This window comes from Castanea sativa, chromosome 12, assembly GCF_040712315.1.
Source record: "Castanea sativa cultivar Marrone di Chiusa Pesio chromosome 12, ASM4071231v1".
Lineage (NCBI taxonomy): Eukaryota > Viridiplantae > Streptophyta > Magnoliopsida > Fagales > Fagaceae > Castanea > Castanea sativa.
Window position 1 is genome coordinate 4,349,479 of NC_134024.1, and position 15,702 is coordinate 4,365,180.

Genomic DNA, 15,702 nt, shown 5'->3' on the forward strand with positions numbered 1-15,702 from the left:
GAAGTTTTAGATCTTTCAAAATTTGATTCTAATTCTTTTGGAGTAGTTTTGATACTGTCCATTTTCTTCTTTGAAGTTTTAGATCTTTCAAAATTTGATTCTAATTCTTTTGGAGTAGTTTTGATACGCTCTAAGTTTTCTCCTTTTTATTTTATTAAAAATATTATTGTGAATGAGAATGGGTCATTCTTAAAATTTTAGTGCTTTGCATCTGGTCTTCAGGATGCTGTAAGTCGGAAAATTAGCTTGGACACCCTTGTGGATTTCGCATTGGCACTGGGATCACAGTGGATACTTATCACCCCTCATGATATCAGGTATTGTATTTGATGTTTGTTTGATGATATAAAAACCATTTGGTGTTACTTTGCACTTTAGATACTAATAATGGGTGTTCTTGCATCCTTCATATCACGTACAGGTTAACAATAAATTATATATTTGGGTCAAATTATCTTTATAGTAAGACCTTGGTTCAAGGCTACTAGTGTGGTTCAGAAAGTTATAGTCTTGAATGACACACATGGAAGCACACATGAACATGTTATTTGTTTGAGTGATGGTGTTGCAATTTTGCTTGCACTTAACTGTCATATCAATCATGGAGATGGATGGAAGGACCATTTTGAAAACATGATCAAACTTTTTTTTGATACATAAAGAACAAGATCAAACTTGGTGAACCAAAATGAATACAACCCCAAACCTTACGGGACTAAAGTGTAATTTAGTATATTTATGAGAGATGACTAGAGATGCATTTTCTCTGCCTTCAACTTTGGTGCACCGCTAAACCACAAAATGTATGAACATTCAGTTTCATATTATATTTGAGATAACTAGGTGCACTTAAACCACCTAATTGTTGCTCTCTTTGTTTCCTGTTCTGGTTTGATCTTGGGTTTCATTTGAAGTTTGCATGGTAAATCTTTTGGTAATTCTCAAGGTTTTTATTTCCTTCTGATTGTGTCTTCAGTCAATTTGGATGGGTTAGATCATGGTTCATGCTTGTGTTGATGTTTCCAACACCATAAATGGCCATTAGCTGCTTGAATACAAGACAATGGTACAATCACCATCTCAGCTTTTGATTTAAAGGGCTTTTAAGTGGGAATATACTGTTCTGTGACATACTAATTTGTCGCCAGTATTGGTGACTAAATGATATTTGAGTAATGTCTTTAATGATATATGCATGGTTTTAAACACTGAACTAGACAGAGAATCGAAAAAGGGACTGGTTTCTAGTTTTTGGTCCAACTGGGGTCAGACCAGTCATTAATAGGGGAAAAACACAACAAAAAATGAGAGATGATTTACCAGTGATAGCATAAGTTCCTTGAAGAATTATTCTTTAAATTTCCCTTTTTATAAATAATATTAACCAATATAAAAGCTGGTTCATGGTCGAACCAATTGGTCCGGTCTGATTTTTAAATCCATAATTTATGAGACTTTTGGACTATGCCACACCTGGCAGAAATGGTTTTGATGCTGGTTGATTTAAGTTTGTATCTAATATTTGGTGGTGGTTATATTGCCTTGTTCCATGTAGTTTCAGTTCTTGGTGGCAGTCATGAGTTGGACTAAATAGATGTTCAACAAAATTCAGATAATAAATCTTACATTCCTTGTGATGCTTTTTTTACAGCATGGTAAAACAAGGGGAGAGGATAAAGAAGCAGCAAATGGCAGCTCCGCGTTCTTGATCATCTATTTACATGTTCAGGTAAAAGCTTCAGTAGATGATAATGTTGCTTGTAGATAAGTTATGCGATGAATGTAGTGGAGACTTAATTTTGTACAATGGCAGGCCTTAGAATTCTCTTAATTTTGTATGAAGTTATTGTTCATGGAATACTAACCATGTACCAAAATTTCTCTCTCCTTTTCTGTTATTTTGTAAATTCACGCTTTTTATGGAGGATTTTGGGCCTGACAGATACTTTGGCACTTCTAACTGAAAACTACACCTTATTTATTTATGGGTCAAGCTATTATTATATAGAGCATTGGTTGCCCTTGGTATCAAGCGGGAAAATAATTCAACGTGGAAGGTTTTCTTGCAATTTGAGAAACATAGTTTGAACTTTCCAATAAAGGCCAGCTTGGTCATTCTTATTGCTCAGTTATTCACTTGCGTTGCTCATGCCTTGTCCTACATAACAAATTCCAACATACAACTTTCTTGAGATCCAACAACTTTAGATAACATTATTTTAAGCCTAAAATCTTTAGATCTTTCTTTCCTTGTTTTTTAAATTAACTAAACCTCCATTTCAATTTCCTTCTCTACTATATATTTGATTCTTAATTCACTTGTAAGGATATCCAGTTCAATCGTGCTTTATACTTGTCCTGCTTGATATTCTGACATTATTGAGGATTGCTGTCATAAATTGGTATATCAATGATGCTGTTTAATTGCTCTGATCTCATACACTCAAGTCCACAGGAGCTTTAGATTCTAGATCACTTTAAATAATATGATTTCATTAAAGTGGGCATAGGTTGGTCTAGTTGTAAAACTGATTTTCTTGATAGTAAACTGGTAACTTTCATTTGAGGACAAAATAAATTCTATACTGAATTCAAGATATTCAAAGTAGAAGAACACTGTTTGCTTCAAGCTGGATAACCAATCATCTCGTATGAGATGACTACTCCAATAAGGCACCCCTTGCCGCTTGATAATCAATCAGTTTGTCTTGGGTTCTCACTTGAGTGTGAGAAGGCTCCTGATGCTGGATCATCTAGTGCCAACCATGAAGTAAGAGACCGATTGACACCTAATTTCATCTCAGGCAGAAGTGTGTCAGTGGGATGATCAAAGCTTTCCCACAACCACCTTCCAATAGAGCCATTGGATCTGGAGTTCACTTGTCTTACTATTAAGTTAGTAGAGTGACTTGTGTTTTCAGTTTCACCTTCATCAGAACATGTTACAATAGGATCACCTCCACCATTGTACTTGATTATCAACTTTCCCAGGTGGTCGAGGGTAAGAAACCCTGTTGAATCATTTTGAAATAGATCTGTCTTGGTGAACTTTCGTTTGGCAGAAACAAGGTACTGTGAGGAATTAAGATTATTGCCTTGCTTAAGCGTGTTGTCTAAGGCTAGTGTAAATTTTTATCTTGTATAAATGAATAAATAAATTCAATAATATTAATGGTTGATTATGGTAGTTACTAGTTAAGTCTGATGTCCCATAATTTTGGGATTGTTTGCTTTGTGTTGGCTTTCTTTGTTTCTTTCCAGAAGTATTTTTGATATGTGATAAATAGGGTGATTTGAATTTCAATAACAAATATCAGATTAGCTTAGGGTTTCCTCAGTAAATTTTCCTCAATTAAATGATGAAGGTAAATCATGCTGGGTTATATATATCAATCATCTTCTCCGTTTTGGGATTGTTTTATCTTTTACACTTTTTATGTAAATATTTAATTTGTAGTTGAAACACATAAATTCAGACCATTAATGGGGTGTGGCACTCCGTAACTATATCCAAAGTAAGTTATGGTGACTCTACGTCATACTTCACACCCAATTAAATGCCTATGAAGTATGAAGGAAGGTAAAAGTTGTTTTATACACAGTTCATCTTCTCCTTTTGGAGGTTTTTTTTTTTTTTTGGTGCTGTCTTATATAAAGAATTCTTAGGTGGAATACATGAATTATACTCGGACCAATATTGGGTGTGTGACATGGTGCAATTACAGTCCATGCTACGATGGCAACGAAACTTGTACCAAAGTACCAACACCATTAATAACTCATTATTTCGTGACTGAAATTTTCCAGTAGGAAAAAAAAATCATGTATAGAATAAGGTGGTAGTGTAACCAAAACTATTAGAAGTAGATTAGGAATGTTAAACAATTCATACCTTGGAATTCACAGCTTATCATTCTTGTTCATGTTCTATTTGAATTTGAAAATCGAAAAGAAATCTCTTTTATTATTATTATTTTTTCTGTTTGTTCTATTTGACAAGGAAAAATTCCCTTAATTTAAATTTTCACATGGATTTGATTTACGGCAACATAGATTATCATAAAGCATTTTAACTGACTCAAGGACACTACATCAATTTTAATAACATAAGTGCTCCATGAGATCATAAACAAAGTCAAATAACTAGTGCAAATCCCTTGCACAAAAACACTACCAGTATTTAAAATAATTGCATTTTTTAATATATATATTTTTTCATAATTCGATAGTTACAAGGGAGAATCAATTTAAACCTTGAATCTCTCCAGTAATTTTTATTTTATTTTATAAATTAATCTTTTTGTTGGAAATAGCAAAAGGTATCAATTAGTTGAGTTACAAAATTCTTGACACTTTAACCATATTATTTAAGATCACATGCAGTCGTCAAACATAAGGCCTTATTTAGTCTCTCTATAGAATAAAATGTACTAATCTATCGATAGCAACTGCCAAAAATTCTAATGAAAGAATTCATTAAACACAAGGCAGCTCCAGCTAAAACCACAGTAAGCCCACAAATGAGTTAGTTTTAGTTTTCCACAGCAATCTCAGACTTATTAAGAATCAATTGGCTAAGCCATAGCCTTAAATTGAATTTACCAATTGTTGTAAAAAACCAGCTACAAAAATCCTGCTCTACAATCTGCTTGATTGAGGGACTGAAATGGAAGCTATAGGAGGAGAGAATGAAAAAGTAGAAGGCTGGAGGTAAATTCTCCCTCTCTATCTCCATGAATTGGAGGCACCTAACGTGGAATCCCAATGTTTCAACCACAAAAATTGAGTCTCTTCATCACTTTGGCATAAGCTGCAGGGACAATGCCAGGTTGTCGGTGCCTACGTTTTGATTTCTTTGACTGCATTAACACCAAAATTTTATTAATTACATCAACTGTATTAAACACCCAAAATGCAATAAATGTCAAATAAATTCAGCATATACATTGTTATGTGTTTTGTATCAGGGGTGAGTATTATGAGCATGAAAAGAAGAATAATGCAAGAGATATAAACTATTTTACAAATTTTTTACGAACTACTGATGTGGTGAGTAATTATTGGTAAATGAAAAAATGATATTAATAGTGAGCCTAGATGAAAAATTGAAAATCAATAAGAGATTGGTCACATTAATAATAGAGCATTCTTTAGCATTTTCCCCTTAATTTATTTAAGTGCATCTTGGGACATGCACTTTTTCATTCCTTCCACCTTTGCATAAGAAGCTACCTCAACCATTCTTACTGATCCCGTAGTTCTGCTCATCACTATTACTCTTCTCCATAACCTTTCATCTTCATTTCAGACTACCATTACCTTTTATTTAGAAGGACTATTTTCACTTTCCAAGTGAGAATAAGATCTAGTGCCCCCAATGATCACCCTTTTCAGTTTTCCCCTTTGCATAAGAACATCCTACCAACCAGTCTGACAGAACTATTTTCCTCCATATTAAATACAAATAGTCTTTAGTAACTTTTACCCAGACATCCTAGTAAGATCTTTCACTACCCCTTCTAACAAGTAGCTTGAATTCGACCACCGCATGAACAACTTCTCATGTTTCCCCTCAAATTTCCGTGCTGATTGTCTCACACTCCCCTTATATACTTTCCATTCACACCATGTGTCACTAATGTGTTCATTTTTTAACACTCACATTCTGCTTAAAAAAAAATCAAAATCAAAATTGAGAAGGATTCGGTACCTCTAACTCAACAGGACTAGGAAATAATACCTGGCATTAAGTTGGGTTTGAGCATCATGCTGGGAAAAAAATATTTTTGTATTAAATGATATCACGTCATCCATATCAAAATCCAACAAACGAGAGATATAGTATGCAAAAATAATTACCCACTAACACATGTTTTTTATTTGTTAGTGGGCAGTTATTTTTTACAGAAATATCTCTCATTTATTAGATTTTGATACCGTTGACTTGGTATCATTTGATACCAAATACCTTCTTTAAGGACATTAAAATCATATCTGGATCGTGTTCAAATAAACCTGCCCTGTACCCAACCCAAGCCATCCCAACCCAACAACAAGAAACCATCTAGAAACTCTCTCTCAAGTCTTAATCTCTTCCCCTTTTATGATTTATATATCCTTCATCTCCATCACTTTAACGACACAACAGTTTGTATTACTTATACCATTTCTAGCTCCGTCATGTGTGCTTACAACAAGCGTAAAACACGAATTCCATATCGACTTCACTCACAAATCAAGGGGGAATGTAAAGACTGGTTTGCATTTCCTTTGAATTTATTTTTATAATGTTTCATTCCTTTAATTTTTATCATATTTTAAAAGGGATAAAAATGTGTAACTCTATAGAAATGCATAGCCATGGAAAGTCATACCTCTATCTTGCATCCATCCTGGAAATGGACAAGCCATTCACTGTATAGTTTTCTGACTCTTTTTCTGCAAATCTTCGTTAATGACACTTCTCCCTATTAAAAATGCTGGTTTTTTAATCATAGGAAGTGGCGCAGTTTCATCTTTAAGCATTCTGGAATTGTTGGTCTATCCGTCGCACTCTCTTCTAAACATGAGAGAGCCACATGAATGAATCTTATCAATTGGTGCGTAGAGCATGAATCTTTTAAAGTTGGATCCATTAGGTCTAGCACAGCATCTCTTTGTCACAACTCCCATGCGTTAAATAAGCATCATTTGTATTAAGATTTTGTAAAGACATAAATGGTAAAGAAGGTAGCCAAACTTGTAAAAAGTTTCAAAAACTTACATATCCTACAAGGTTCAGTGGGCTGTTGACATGATAGAAGCTATTGTTCCTCCTACCACTCACAGTTTCAAGCATTAAAACTCCAAAGCTGAAAAAATCAAAATTTTCAGAAAAATTGTCCTCCATGGCATACTTGGGAGACATGTAACCGTTGAGATAAACACCAATGGTAACCTTTTAGTACTTAGATGGATCAATGGAGTTGTAAGAAAAACTAATTCATCTAACTCCCAAAATAAGCATGTTTTAACTTACTATGTCCCGACAATTCTATTAGTATTTGCTCCCAAACCATCACGTTTGAAAATTCTTGCCGTACCAAAATCAGATATTTTGGCACACATGTTTTCATCTAGCAAAATGTTACTAGCTTTCAAATCTCTATGTATTACTTTTAAGCTTGAGTATTTGTGAAGGTAAAATAGTCCTTGAGTAATCCCTTCAATGATGTTGACTCATTTTTTCCAATCCAATAGATAATTTTTAGCTGGATCTGCCTTACAAGGAATAATGAAGTATGATGATTTCATTATACTCATAAATAAATTGATCATTTATTCAATGCACAATATGTAAAATTACATAAGAATAAAGTTAGTAGTATTGCTAACTGAAGAGAAAGGAATCCAAACTTTTGTTGGGCATGTATTCATAAATCAACATCTTTTCCTCTCCTTGAAAGCAACATCCATGGAGTTTGATAAGATTCACGTGTTGGAGTTTGGCTATAAGTATAAGCTCATTTTTGAATTCCACTAATCCTTGTCCTGAATTTCTTGACAGTCGTTTTGCTGCTATTTCTCGCCTCTCATGTAATACTCCCTTCAATTTATCCAACAGCGATGGATTCAGCATTGTCAATCATAAGCTAATAAACACCTTAAGATTGTGTGTTTTTTTTTTTGGAAACATACCTTATAAACTGGTCCAAAACCACCTTTCCAAGCTTATTTTCTGGTGAGAAGTTATTTGTAGCTGCTTCAATACATGCAAAGCTGAACACTTATATATTATGTCTTGCATTTCCGTCGTTTTCAAGCTCATCTGGATCTAATAATCTATCAGGTGTAGTGAGCTCAAGTAGGTGCTTCTCTTCCCTTCTTTGAACATCATCTGTTTTGTTTTGTAATACCAAAGTATGCAAGTCATTCATAAAGTTGTCCATCAAGTTTGAACACAATGCAAAAATAATAATAAATAATTATTTGTGATTATATACCACGTTGTCGATATATCCTCCATAAACAGCAAAAAGTGCCCAAGAAAAGCACAAGTATAGCAGTTACGACAACTGGTGCGATTCATTTCTTATTTCCTTCTGCATTCGATTTGCCTATAGCATCAATTTATAGGTACAAATAAAATCATATTTAGTTTCCTTTCATGATCATGGTAAAAGATCAAGTCTTATGTGTCGCCTCTCACTTTGATTGGACAAAAGTTATAGTCATTGTTCATGTAAAAGGAAAAAAAAAATAATCAAAGGGTTACAGAAGATTCCAAGATTTTATTACAAAATTCATTAGAAGCAACAGGTATAATAACCATAACAGAAATCCATCTTCATCATTGTCCAATCCCATTCATACAATGGGCCTGTGCAATCTAACCGCCATGACCATTTTCCTCTTTCCTCTGGGTCTAAATATAATTCTTCTTTAGCATCAGCAGAATACATGAAGTAATCCCCGTCCGCATCTGTAAAATTATTGATAATGTATTTATGACCTTTATTGAAGGCAAGATATTCTAGGTAGAAGACTATATGCCCCGAGCTTGATAACCAATTGGCTTGTATGAGACGAATACTCCAATAAGGTACCCCTCGCCGCTTGATAACCAATAGGCTCGTCTTGGCTTCCCACTCAAGTGTGAAGGGTCCTGATGCTGGATCATCTTGTGTCAACCATCAAGTAAGAGACCAATTACGCCCAGTTTTGTGATTGACACCTAATTTCATCTTAGGCAGAAGTGTGTCAGTGGGATGATCAAAGCTTTCCCACAATGAACTTCCAATAGAGCCATCAGAGTTCACTTCTCTTACTACTAAGTTGCCAGTATCTAGTAGAGTAACAGTAGTGTTTTGAGTTTCACCTCCATCAGAATATATTACAAATGGATCGCCTCCAAATCCAGTGGAATTAATCATCAACTTTCCCAGGTGATCAAGGGTAAGAAACAGTCTTGAACTATTTGAAATAGGTCAGTCTCGGTTGGCAATCCATACTGAGCGGTTGCCCCTATAATTTGTGTACCAAATGCCCAAATAGTTTTTGCTGCTGTCCTTATCAGAAGTGGGGTTGAAGAATCCCAAGGTGAACTTCGTTTGGTAGAAACAAGGTACTGGGAGGAATTAAGAAGCGATTTATGTTCTTATTGATTAACAAAATGTATGATGTTCCTAATATTGTCTTAAAATATGAGGCTACACTTGTTTTGGAAATGAAGTTAGTCAATAACATAACTGGTTGGGTAGTGGACACTGGGGCTACTAGACACATTTGCTTTAGCAAGGAGTCATTTCCTAATTATGAGGAAGTAATAGATGAAGACAAGGTTTATTTGGGAGACTTTGGTACTGCAAGAGTTGATGGAAGGGGAAAGGTACTTTTGAAATTTACTTCAGGTAAGTCTTTAGCCTTGCACTCTGTACTTCATGTTCCTAACATGTGTAGAAATTTAGGGTCTGTTTGGATAAAACTTATTTTGCTGAAACTGAAAACTGAAAACTGAAAACACTGTAGCAAAATAATTTTTAAATGTGTGAATAGTATTGTGGGACCCATTTTTAATGAAAAATTTGATGAAAAGTGAAATTTGTAGGACCCATGAACAGTAATTTTGTATACTGTTCATAGCTAAAAGTCAATATGTGCGGCTGCTTTAAAAAAAAAAAAAAAAAAGTCTCCAAAACGTGGACGTGGGCTGGACGTGAATCCAAACGCCCTCTTAGTGTCTGAATTCTTGCACAATAAGGCAGGCCTAAAAATTGTTTTTGAATCTAATAAGATTGTTCTTAGTCAAAATGGTGATTTTGTAATGAAGGCTTATTTGTGTGGTAGTACATACTTGATGAATTCATAGTCTTTATAGGTGGTGTGTGGTAGTACACACTTGATGAATTCGACTATGTGGGTGTGAAGGTGGGGCCGCCTTCTATGAGAGTGAGGGCAAACTTTCTAGAGCACTCGTGAAAATTCAGGTGGGGCACATGGCCAAAATGTGCCAAATCGAGAACTTGTCCAAGAATTCACAAGCAAAGGTCTTCGTATTCTTGTGGTTCATGAAACTGGTTCAAGATCTAGTATCACCAAGATTTTGTGAATTCTAGAATACAAATACCAAGTGTTGATTCAAGTCCACAAGACATCAACACTAATTTCATCTTGTGAATGCCCAATTTTTTTAAAATCAAAATTTTAAAACATGTGGGGGATTGTTGGGTATGTTTTAAAATTTAAGCCCATGATATTTTGTTGTAAAGCCCAAGCGCATGCTCTAGAATTTTCCTTGGCTGGCGTGCGAATTTTTGGCAGCAAACAAAACCCTCAATCTTCTCATATTTCCTTATAAAATAGTTAGCCGCACCTTCCCATGTTTTGCAGAAAATACATTGCGGCTTGTGACATCAATGGAAAAGAAAATTCCTTTGTTTTTGCCTTTCCCTTTTCTTTTGCTACTTCCTTTTTAGAGCTCTTAGACCATCAAAATTCTGCATATATGATGTTAGTTAAAAACAAATAAACACATATTACTTTTGATACTCTAGCTACTTTGTTTTTACTGAAAATTTTCTTTTTGGCATTTGTGACGAGTTCGAAACTCTGTTTGTGAGCGACCGCCTGAGCCATTTGCACCAATGGATTCATTCCAATGGGGGGAAATCGCTTCTTAAGGACAGCAGATTTAGTTTTGTGCCGCGGCGATAAGTTTTACTTAATCCTTAATTTTATACGCTTTTGTACTTGTCTATTTTGCTTATAAGTTAACTTGAGTATATCTTGTTTTATTGATATATTATTGATATTGCTTTGTAACTTTGTTAATCAATTTGAACAATTTTCCAAACTATAATTCCAACATTAAGAACATCGCCTTGCTTAAGCGTGTCTTCTGAAGCTGCTGACAACAAGGATGACATGATAATTATAAGCAAGAAAGTTGGAATGAAGTGCCTTTCCTCGCTAGCCATTGTTGTACACAGGCACAGCTTAGCGCTAAACCTTGGAACATATTAAAGGGAATAAATATTATTGGTGATATGAGCCCGTACATTATACCAAATTCAATGCCCAATAGCAGATGACGAGACTTGGCATGGGCAGACCCGGGCTTGGCCTCTCGCCTTGCCCCTTGAGTTGACTGACTTAGAGTCCTTTTGGGAATGACTATTTAATTGAAATTGAAAATTTTTTACTGAAAATAATGTAAATAAAGCTAATACGTCACTGAAATAGTACAGTGAAACCCATAAATAGTACTAAAAAGTACAATGAGACTTATAAATAGTAGCAAAAATAAGCTAAATAGTAAAAATAACTGGCTTTTTAAGCTAATGACAAATACAAACTTAATTCCTTTAATTAATGCAAGCCTAGGCGTTACTTTGATGAATGTGGAGTCCACCCTCATGTTAGAGGAAAGACTTAGGGCATGTTTGGTTTTTGTTGAGGTTATATTCATTTTTTATACTAATTTTTTATACTCAAATTTTGTACTCATTTTTTGTTTTCATTTATCTTTCCCTTCACAGAGAGAGAGAGAGAGAGAGAGAGAGAGAGAGAGAGAGAGAGAGAGAGAGAGAGAGAGAGAGAGAGAGAGAGAGAGAGAGAGAGAGAGTTATTTGATGTGACAAATCAGTGATAGTAGGATCCATAGATTTAATTCTTTTACGAAAATACCACTGTATTCATTTTCAAGAAAATGAAAACACCAAAAAGTTGTATTCAGTTTTTGTATTCAAATCTTATTTTTTTGGAAACTAAAAATGAAAATTGAATACAAATACAAAGTCAAACAAATTTTTTTGTGGTGAATCCCATAAAAAACTAAAAATAAATACTAAATACACCCATTTTTTTTCTCAAACTAAACAGGCCCTTATGCATCCGATACATAATATATGCCTTCTCGAGATGGGGGTTGAAGTTGAACACTCTAGGGCCGGCTTGATGCATTTGAGAGTTTTAGGTGAAAATTGAATTGAGACATTTTATATATTTAAATATTAAATTTTTTATTATATATATATATAGACACACACTACTTAAACTTTATTCTTTTATTTTAGACGCAATATTATTAATTAACAACGTAGATTTTTTATTTAGAAAGTCTATAGTCACTTTTAGAAAGTCTCCAGGTAGGCAGGTAGTAGGTACATATATGTTGTTTTTTATGAAGATGAATGATCAATGTGGAAGATTTTCCAGCAATTTGAAAAACAATATATAGTTTGAACTTTCCAATGAAGGCCAGCTAAGAAGAGTGGTTTGTCATTCTTATTGCTAAGTTATTCACTTGCGTTGCTCATGCCGTGTCCTACGCAACAAATTCCAACGTACAACTTTAGATAAGATTATTGTAAGCATAAAATATTTATTGAAGATCGAGGTAGTACCTAAGCATAAAATATTTAGGTCTTTCTTTTCTTGTTTTTTAACTTAACTAAACCTCCATTTCAATTTCCTTCTCTCCTGTTTTTATTTGATTCTTAATTCACTTGTAAGGATATTTAGTCCAATCGAGCTTTATACTTGTACTGCTTGATCTTTTCTGACATTAATAGTCCCTTAAATTATTGAGGATTGCTGTCATAAATTGGTATATCAACAATGTTGTTTATTTGCTTTGATTTCATACACTCAAGTCCGTAGGAGTGAAACCATTCAAACTCTTTGTATATATATCTTTATATTGAGTATGAATTTAAAAATTTAACCGTTAGATTGTATGTTCAGATTATATCTTTTCATATTTGCAAAGTTTCAAAAAGATCAAAGATTGGCTATGTCATCAAACAAATGTTAAAATTTTAAGTTTTTGTGATCTAAAATTGTGTATAAAAAATAAACTTATTAATCGAATAATAAATAACATTCGATTTGAACGAAGTTTGATATGCATGTTAAGAACATAAGTAACATGAAATTTAATAGTTAGATTTTCAAAATTCACACCGAATAAAATATGAGAAGTTTGAATAATTTCTCTCCCAACTAGTTTAGAGATAAACTTTGTTCGTGAGCCCATAATTTTCATAAGACATGGAACTAGGGGCATAGGCTGGCCTGGTTCAAAAAAGCAATTCTTAAGCACTCAATTACCATGTGGTTAGTGGTTAAGGGCAGATCAGACACTAGTGGGTAGTGTGATGTGTGTTATGCAAATAGTAGAATATCAGGTTTGCTCTCTCTCTCTCTCTCTCTCTCTCTCTCTCTCTTCTGAACAAATATGGAAGCAGCAAGTTAGGGTACTAGACAATGGATGACCAAACGACAATCTGTAAAATTATGCTTTAAATCTGCAATAGTGTATTGCCTGTGGGAGGAGAAAACCACAAGAAAATTTCGATAGCAAAGTGATGTGTCCAGTGTTTATGATGAGGGTGGAATAGAGTTCAAATTGGTTACGACGAATTTACGCTCATGTTTAATTAAAAATTTATTTGTATTATCTTGTTGGTTGGGTTTACGCTCTCTCAAATGGGCCTTTTATAAGTGCATGGTTGGGTTATTCGTTTTATCATTCAATTGCTTCATCAACGAAGTTACGTACTGTCCCACTTGTAATTCTAGTTTTGAATCATGGCACGGCTATCTAACGGCTATTTTGGTGGGACACTCTTTACCATCTTTTGCAATGGAAAAAAAAAGAGTGGCACCGGTGGACCACCCAAACAGCTAAATTCGGATACAATGAAACTATTATAATAAGGGAAATGTTAGTGCTGCTTGAGGATAATTTATTGTGGGGTTTACCTAATAAAAATTTGGTATAAATTGATAAGGTGTCGAAAAGAGTACAAAAGTGACAGATAAAATTAGAAAAGTTAGCTTTATTGGCTTTACACCTTATAAAGTTGGTCAAAAATCTGGCATAAAGCAAAATAATTTTAAGGCGAATCTGAGTCGCATATGTATGTTCTACAGACATGTACATGTATTCTAAAAAGTTCTTAATTGAAAAGTATTGCGATTCATGTTTTTTTAGTAATGTAAACTTCACGTCATTGTTGGCATATTTTGCTGATAGTTATCTAATTTGTAGAGAGTTTAAGTTGAATTAACACACCTTGTTTGAGTTGGAAATTTCGTAAATCTAAGTAGGTTATAATACATGTTTGATCTCACTTTGATAGTGGAAGAATGTTGTTTAATTTGTTTAATATCACTTTATACGTGGGAGAGTGTTCCCAACATGAGTTTCTTGAATTTGAAATTGTCTTTTTCAGGACATTTTACTCTCGAAAGTAGAGTTAATAGTATGGGTATTTTAGTAATTTGATATTACAAAATAAGTAATATTGAGAGAGAGAGAGAAAATGGTGTAAAAGTTGAAAAGTTACCCTTGTAATTTGAAATATTGTGAGTGTATTTACATAAATATACCATTTTTTTTTCCTTTCTCTACTTTGACACCAATAATTTTTTTAATATAAACAATATAAATTTTTTTGACAAACTATAAACAATATAATTTGAACCTATAATGATCATCCTGCTATGACTGTTTTTTATACTTTTCTTCCATCAAGTCAAAATATATTCTCTTTTCTCCATTTTTAACAAAAACCTTACTATTTTTTACTTTAATTGAGTTGTGTAAAATCATAATTGCTTAGAAAGGAAGTGAAATTAAAAAAAAAGTTATAAATAACTCTTAGATATTAAATATAAATTGGCATTTTATAGTAAAAACTTACACCAAAATAAAAATAAGAACTTTTTTTTATAGATACAAATTGACATTTTCTTTGGTTGGTAAGAACTTTAGACTTTTAGAGTAAAAGATTAAGATTAAATAATACCTTAACAAACTAATCACTCATAGAGAGGGTTTGGATAGCACGTCTGCATCTGCGTCCAGCTCTCTGCGTTTTTTTTTTTTTTTTTTTTTTTAAGACCAGCTCTTAGTGCACTGTTCATGGGACATGAACAGTGCACTAAGGCATATGAACAGTAAAAAAAGAGTAAACAGTAATTTTTTACACATTTAAAAATTATTTTGCTACAGTATTTTCAGTTTTCAGTATTTAGTTTTCAGCAGTAAGTTCTATCCAAACGGACCCATAGTAAGCTATTTAATTAATGTTTCACTTGGTTAAAAAAAAATCATGTTTCACTCATAAATTCATAAATCAAAGTTAGAAGTAACCTCTTTCTCAAAAAAAAAGAAAAAAAAGAAGAAGTTAGAAGTAACCTCTCTATTACCTTTTCATGCTTAGTAAAATATTCAAGAAAATATCAGTCTCTCATAATCTTTTATGAAAAAAAAAAAAATTGGGTCTATTTGATGCACAAGTTTAAACACATATTTTTAATTTTTAAACAATATTATACGTATTTTTATAAACTTTTTCATCCACATGTATTTTTAAAAAAACTAAAAACTATTATTTAAACATACGTATCAAATAAACCCTCAATCTCTCAAATCAATTTTTTTTGCATTTTATAGTTTGTTACTTTGTTTAGTAAGCCGAAAAAATTATTTTTCTTTTTTGGGCTCTCTCTTTTTCCCCTAATAACTTTTAAAAAACGCCACGTAGGCGTAGCCCCCCAAAATTCAAATTGTTAGGTAACAATAAAAAAGCGCCCCAAACAAGAAGGAAAAGAAAATGATTGTTGGGAAACGTTCAAATCTCATTTCCCCCACCAATTCCAATTCCAATTCCGTTGGCCTAATAACCAGAAAAGTCTTTCCCACACACAGAAAAC

The 15,702-nt window shown here is 33.4% G+C and overlaps 1 protein-coding gene and 1 pseudogene across 1 annotated transcript in view; one reads left to right on the forward strand and one right to left on the reverse strand.

The window, feature by feature from the left end:
* Window positions 1-1,961, forward strand: part of LOC142621037 (structural maintenance of chromosomes protein 6B-like) — a 29,628-nt gene extending 27,667 nt beyond the window's left edge. The window contains exons 27-28 of the mRNA XM_075794356.1: window positions 223-317; window positions 1,652-1,961. Coding sequence (XP_075650471.1) covers window positions 223-317; window positions 1,652-1,709 — 153 coding nt within the window. The 3' untranslated portion in view covers window positions 1,710-1,961. The remainder of the gene's footprint in view (window positions 1-222; window positions 318-1,651) is intronic.
* A 4,415-nt stretch (window positions 1,962-6,376) lies between these two features.
* Window positions 6,377-10,955, reverse strand: LOC142620047 (G-type lectin S-receptor-like serine/threonine-protein kinase At1g67520; annotated as a pseudogene).
* Window positions 10,956-15,702: the final 4,747 nt, after the last annotated feature.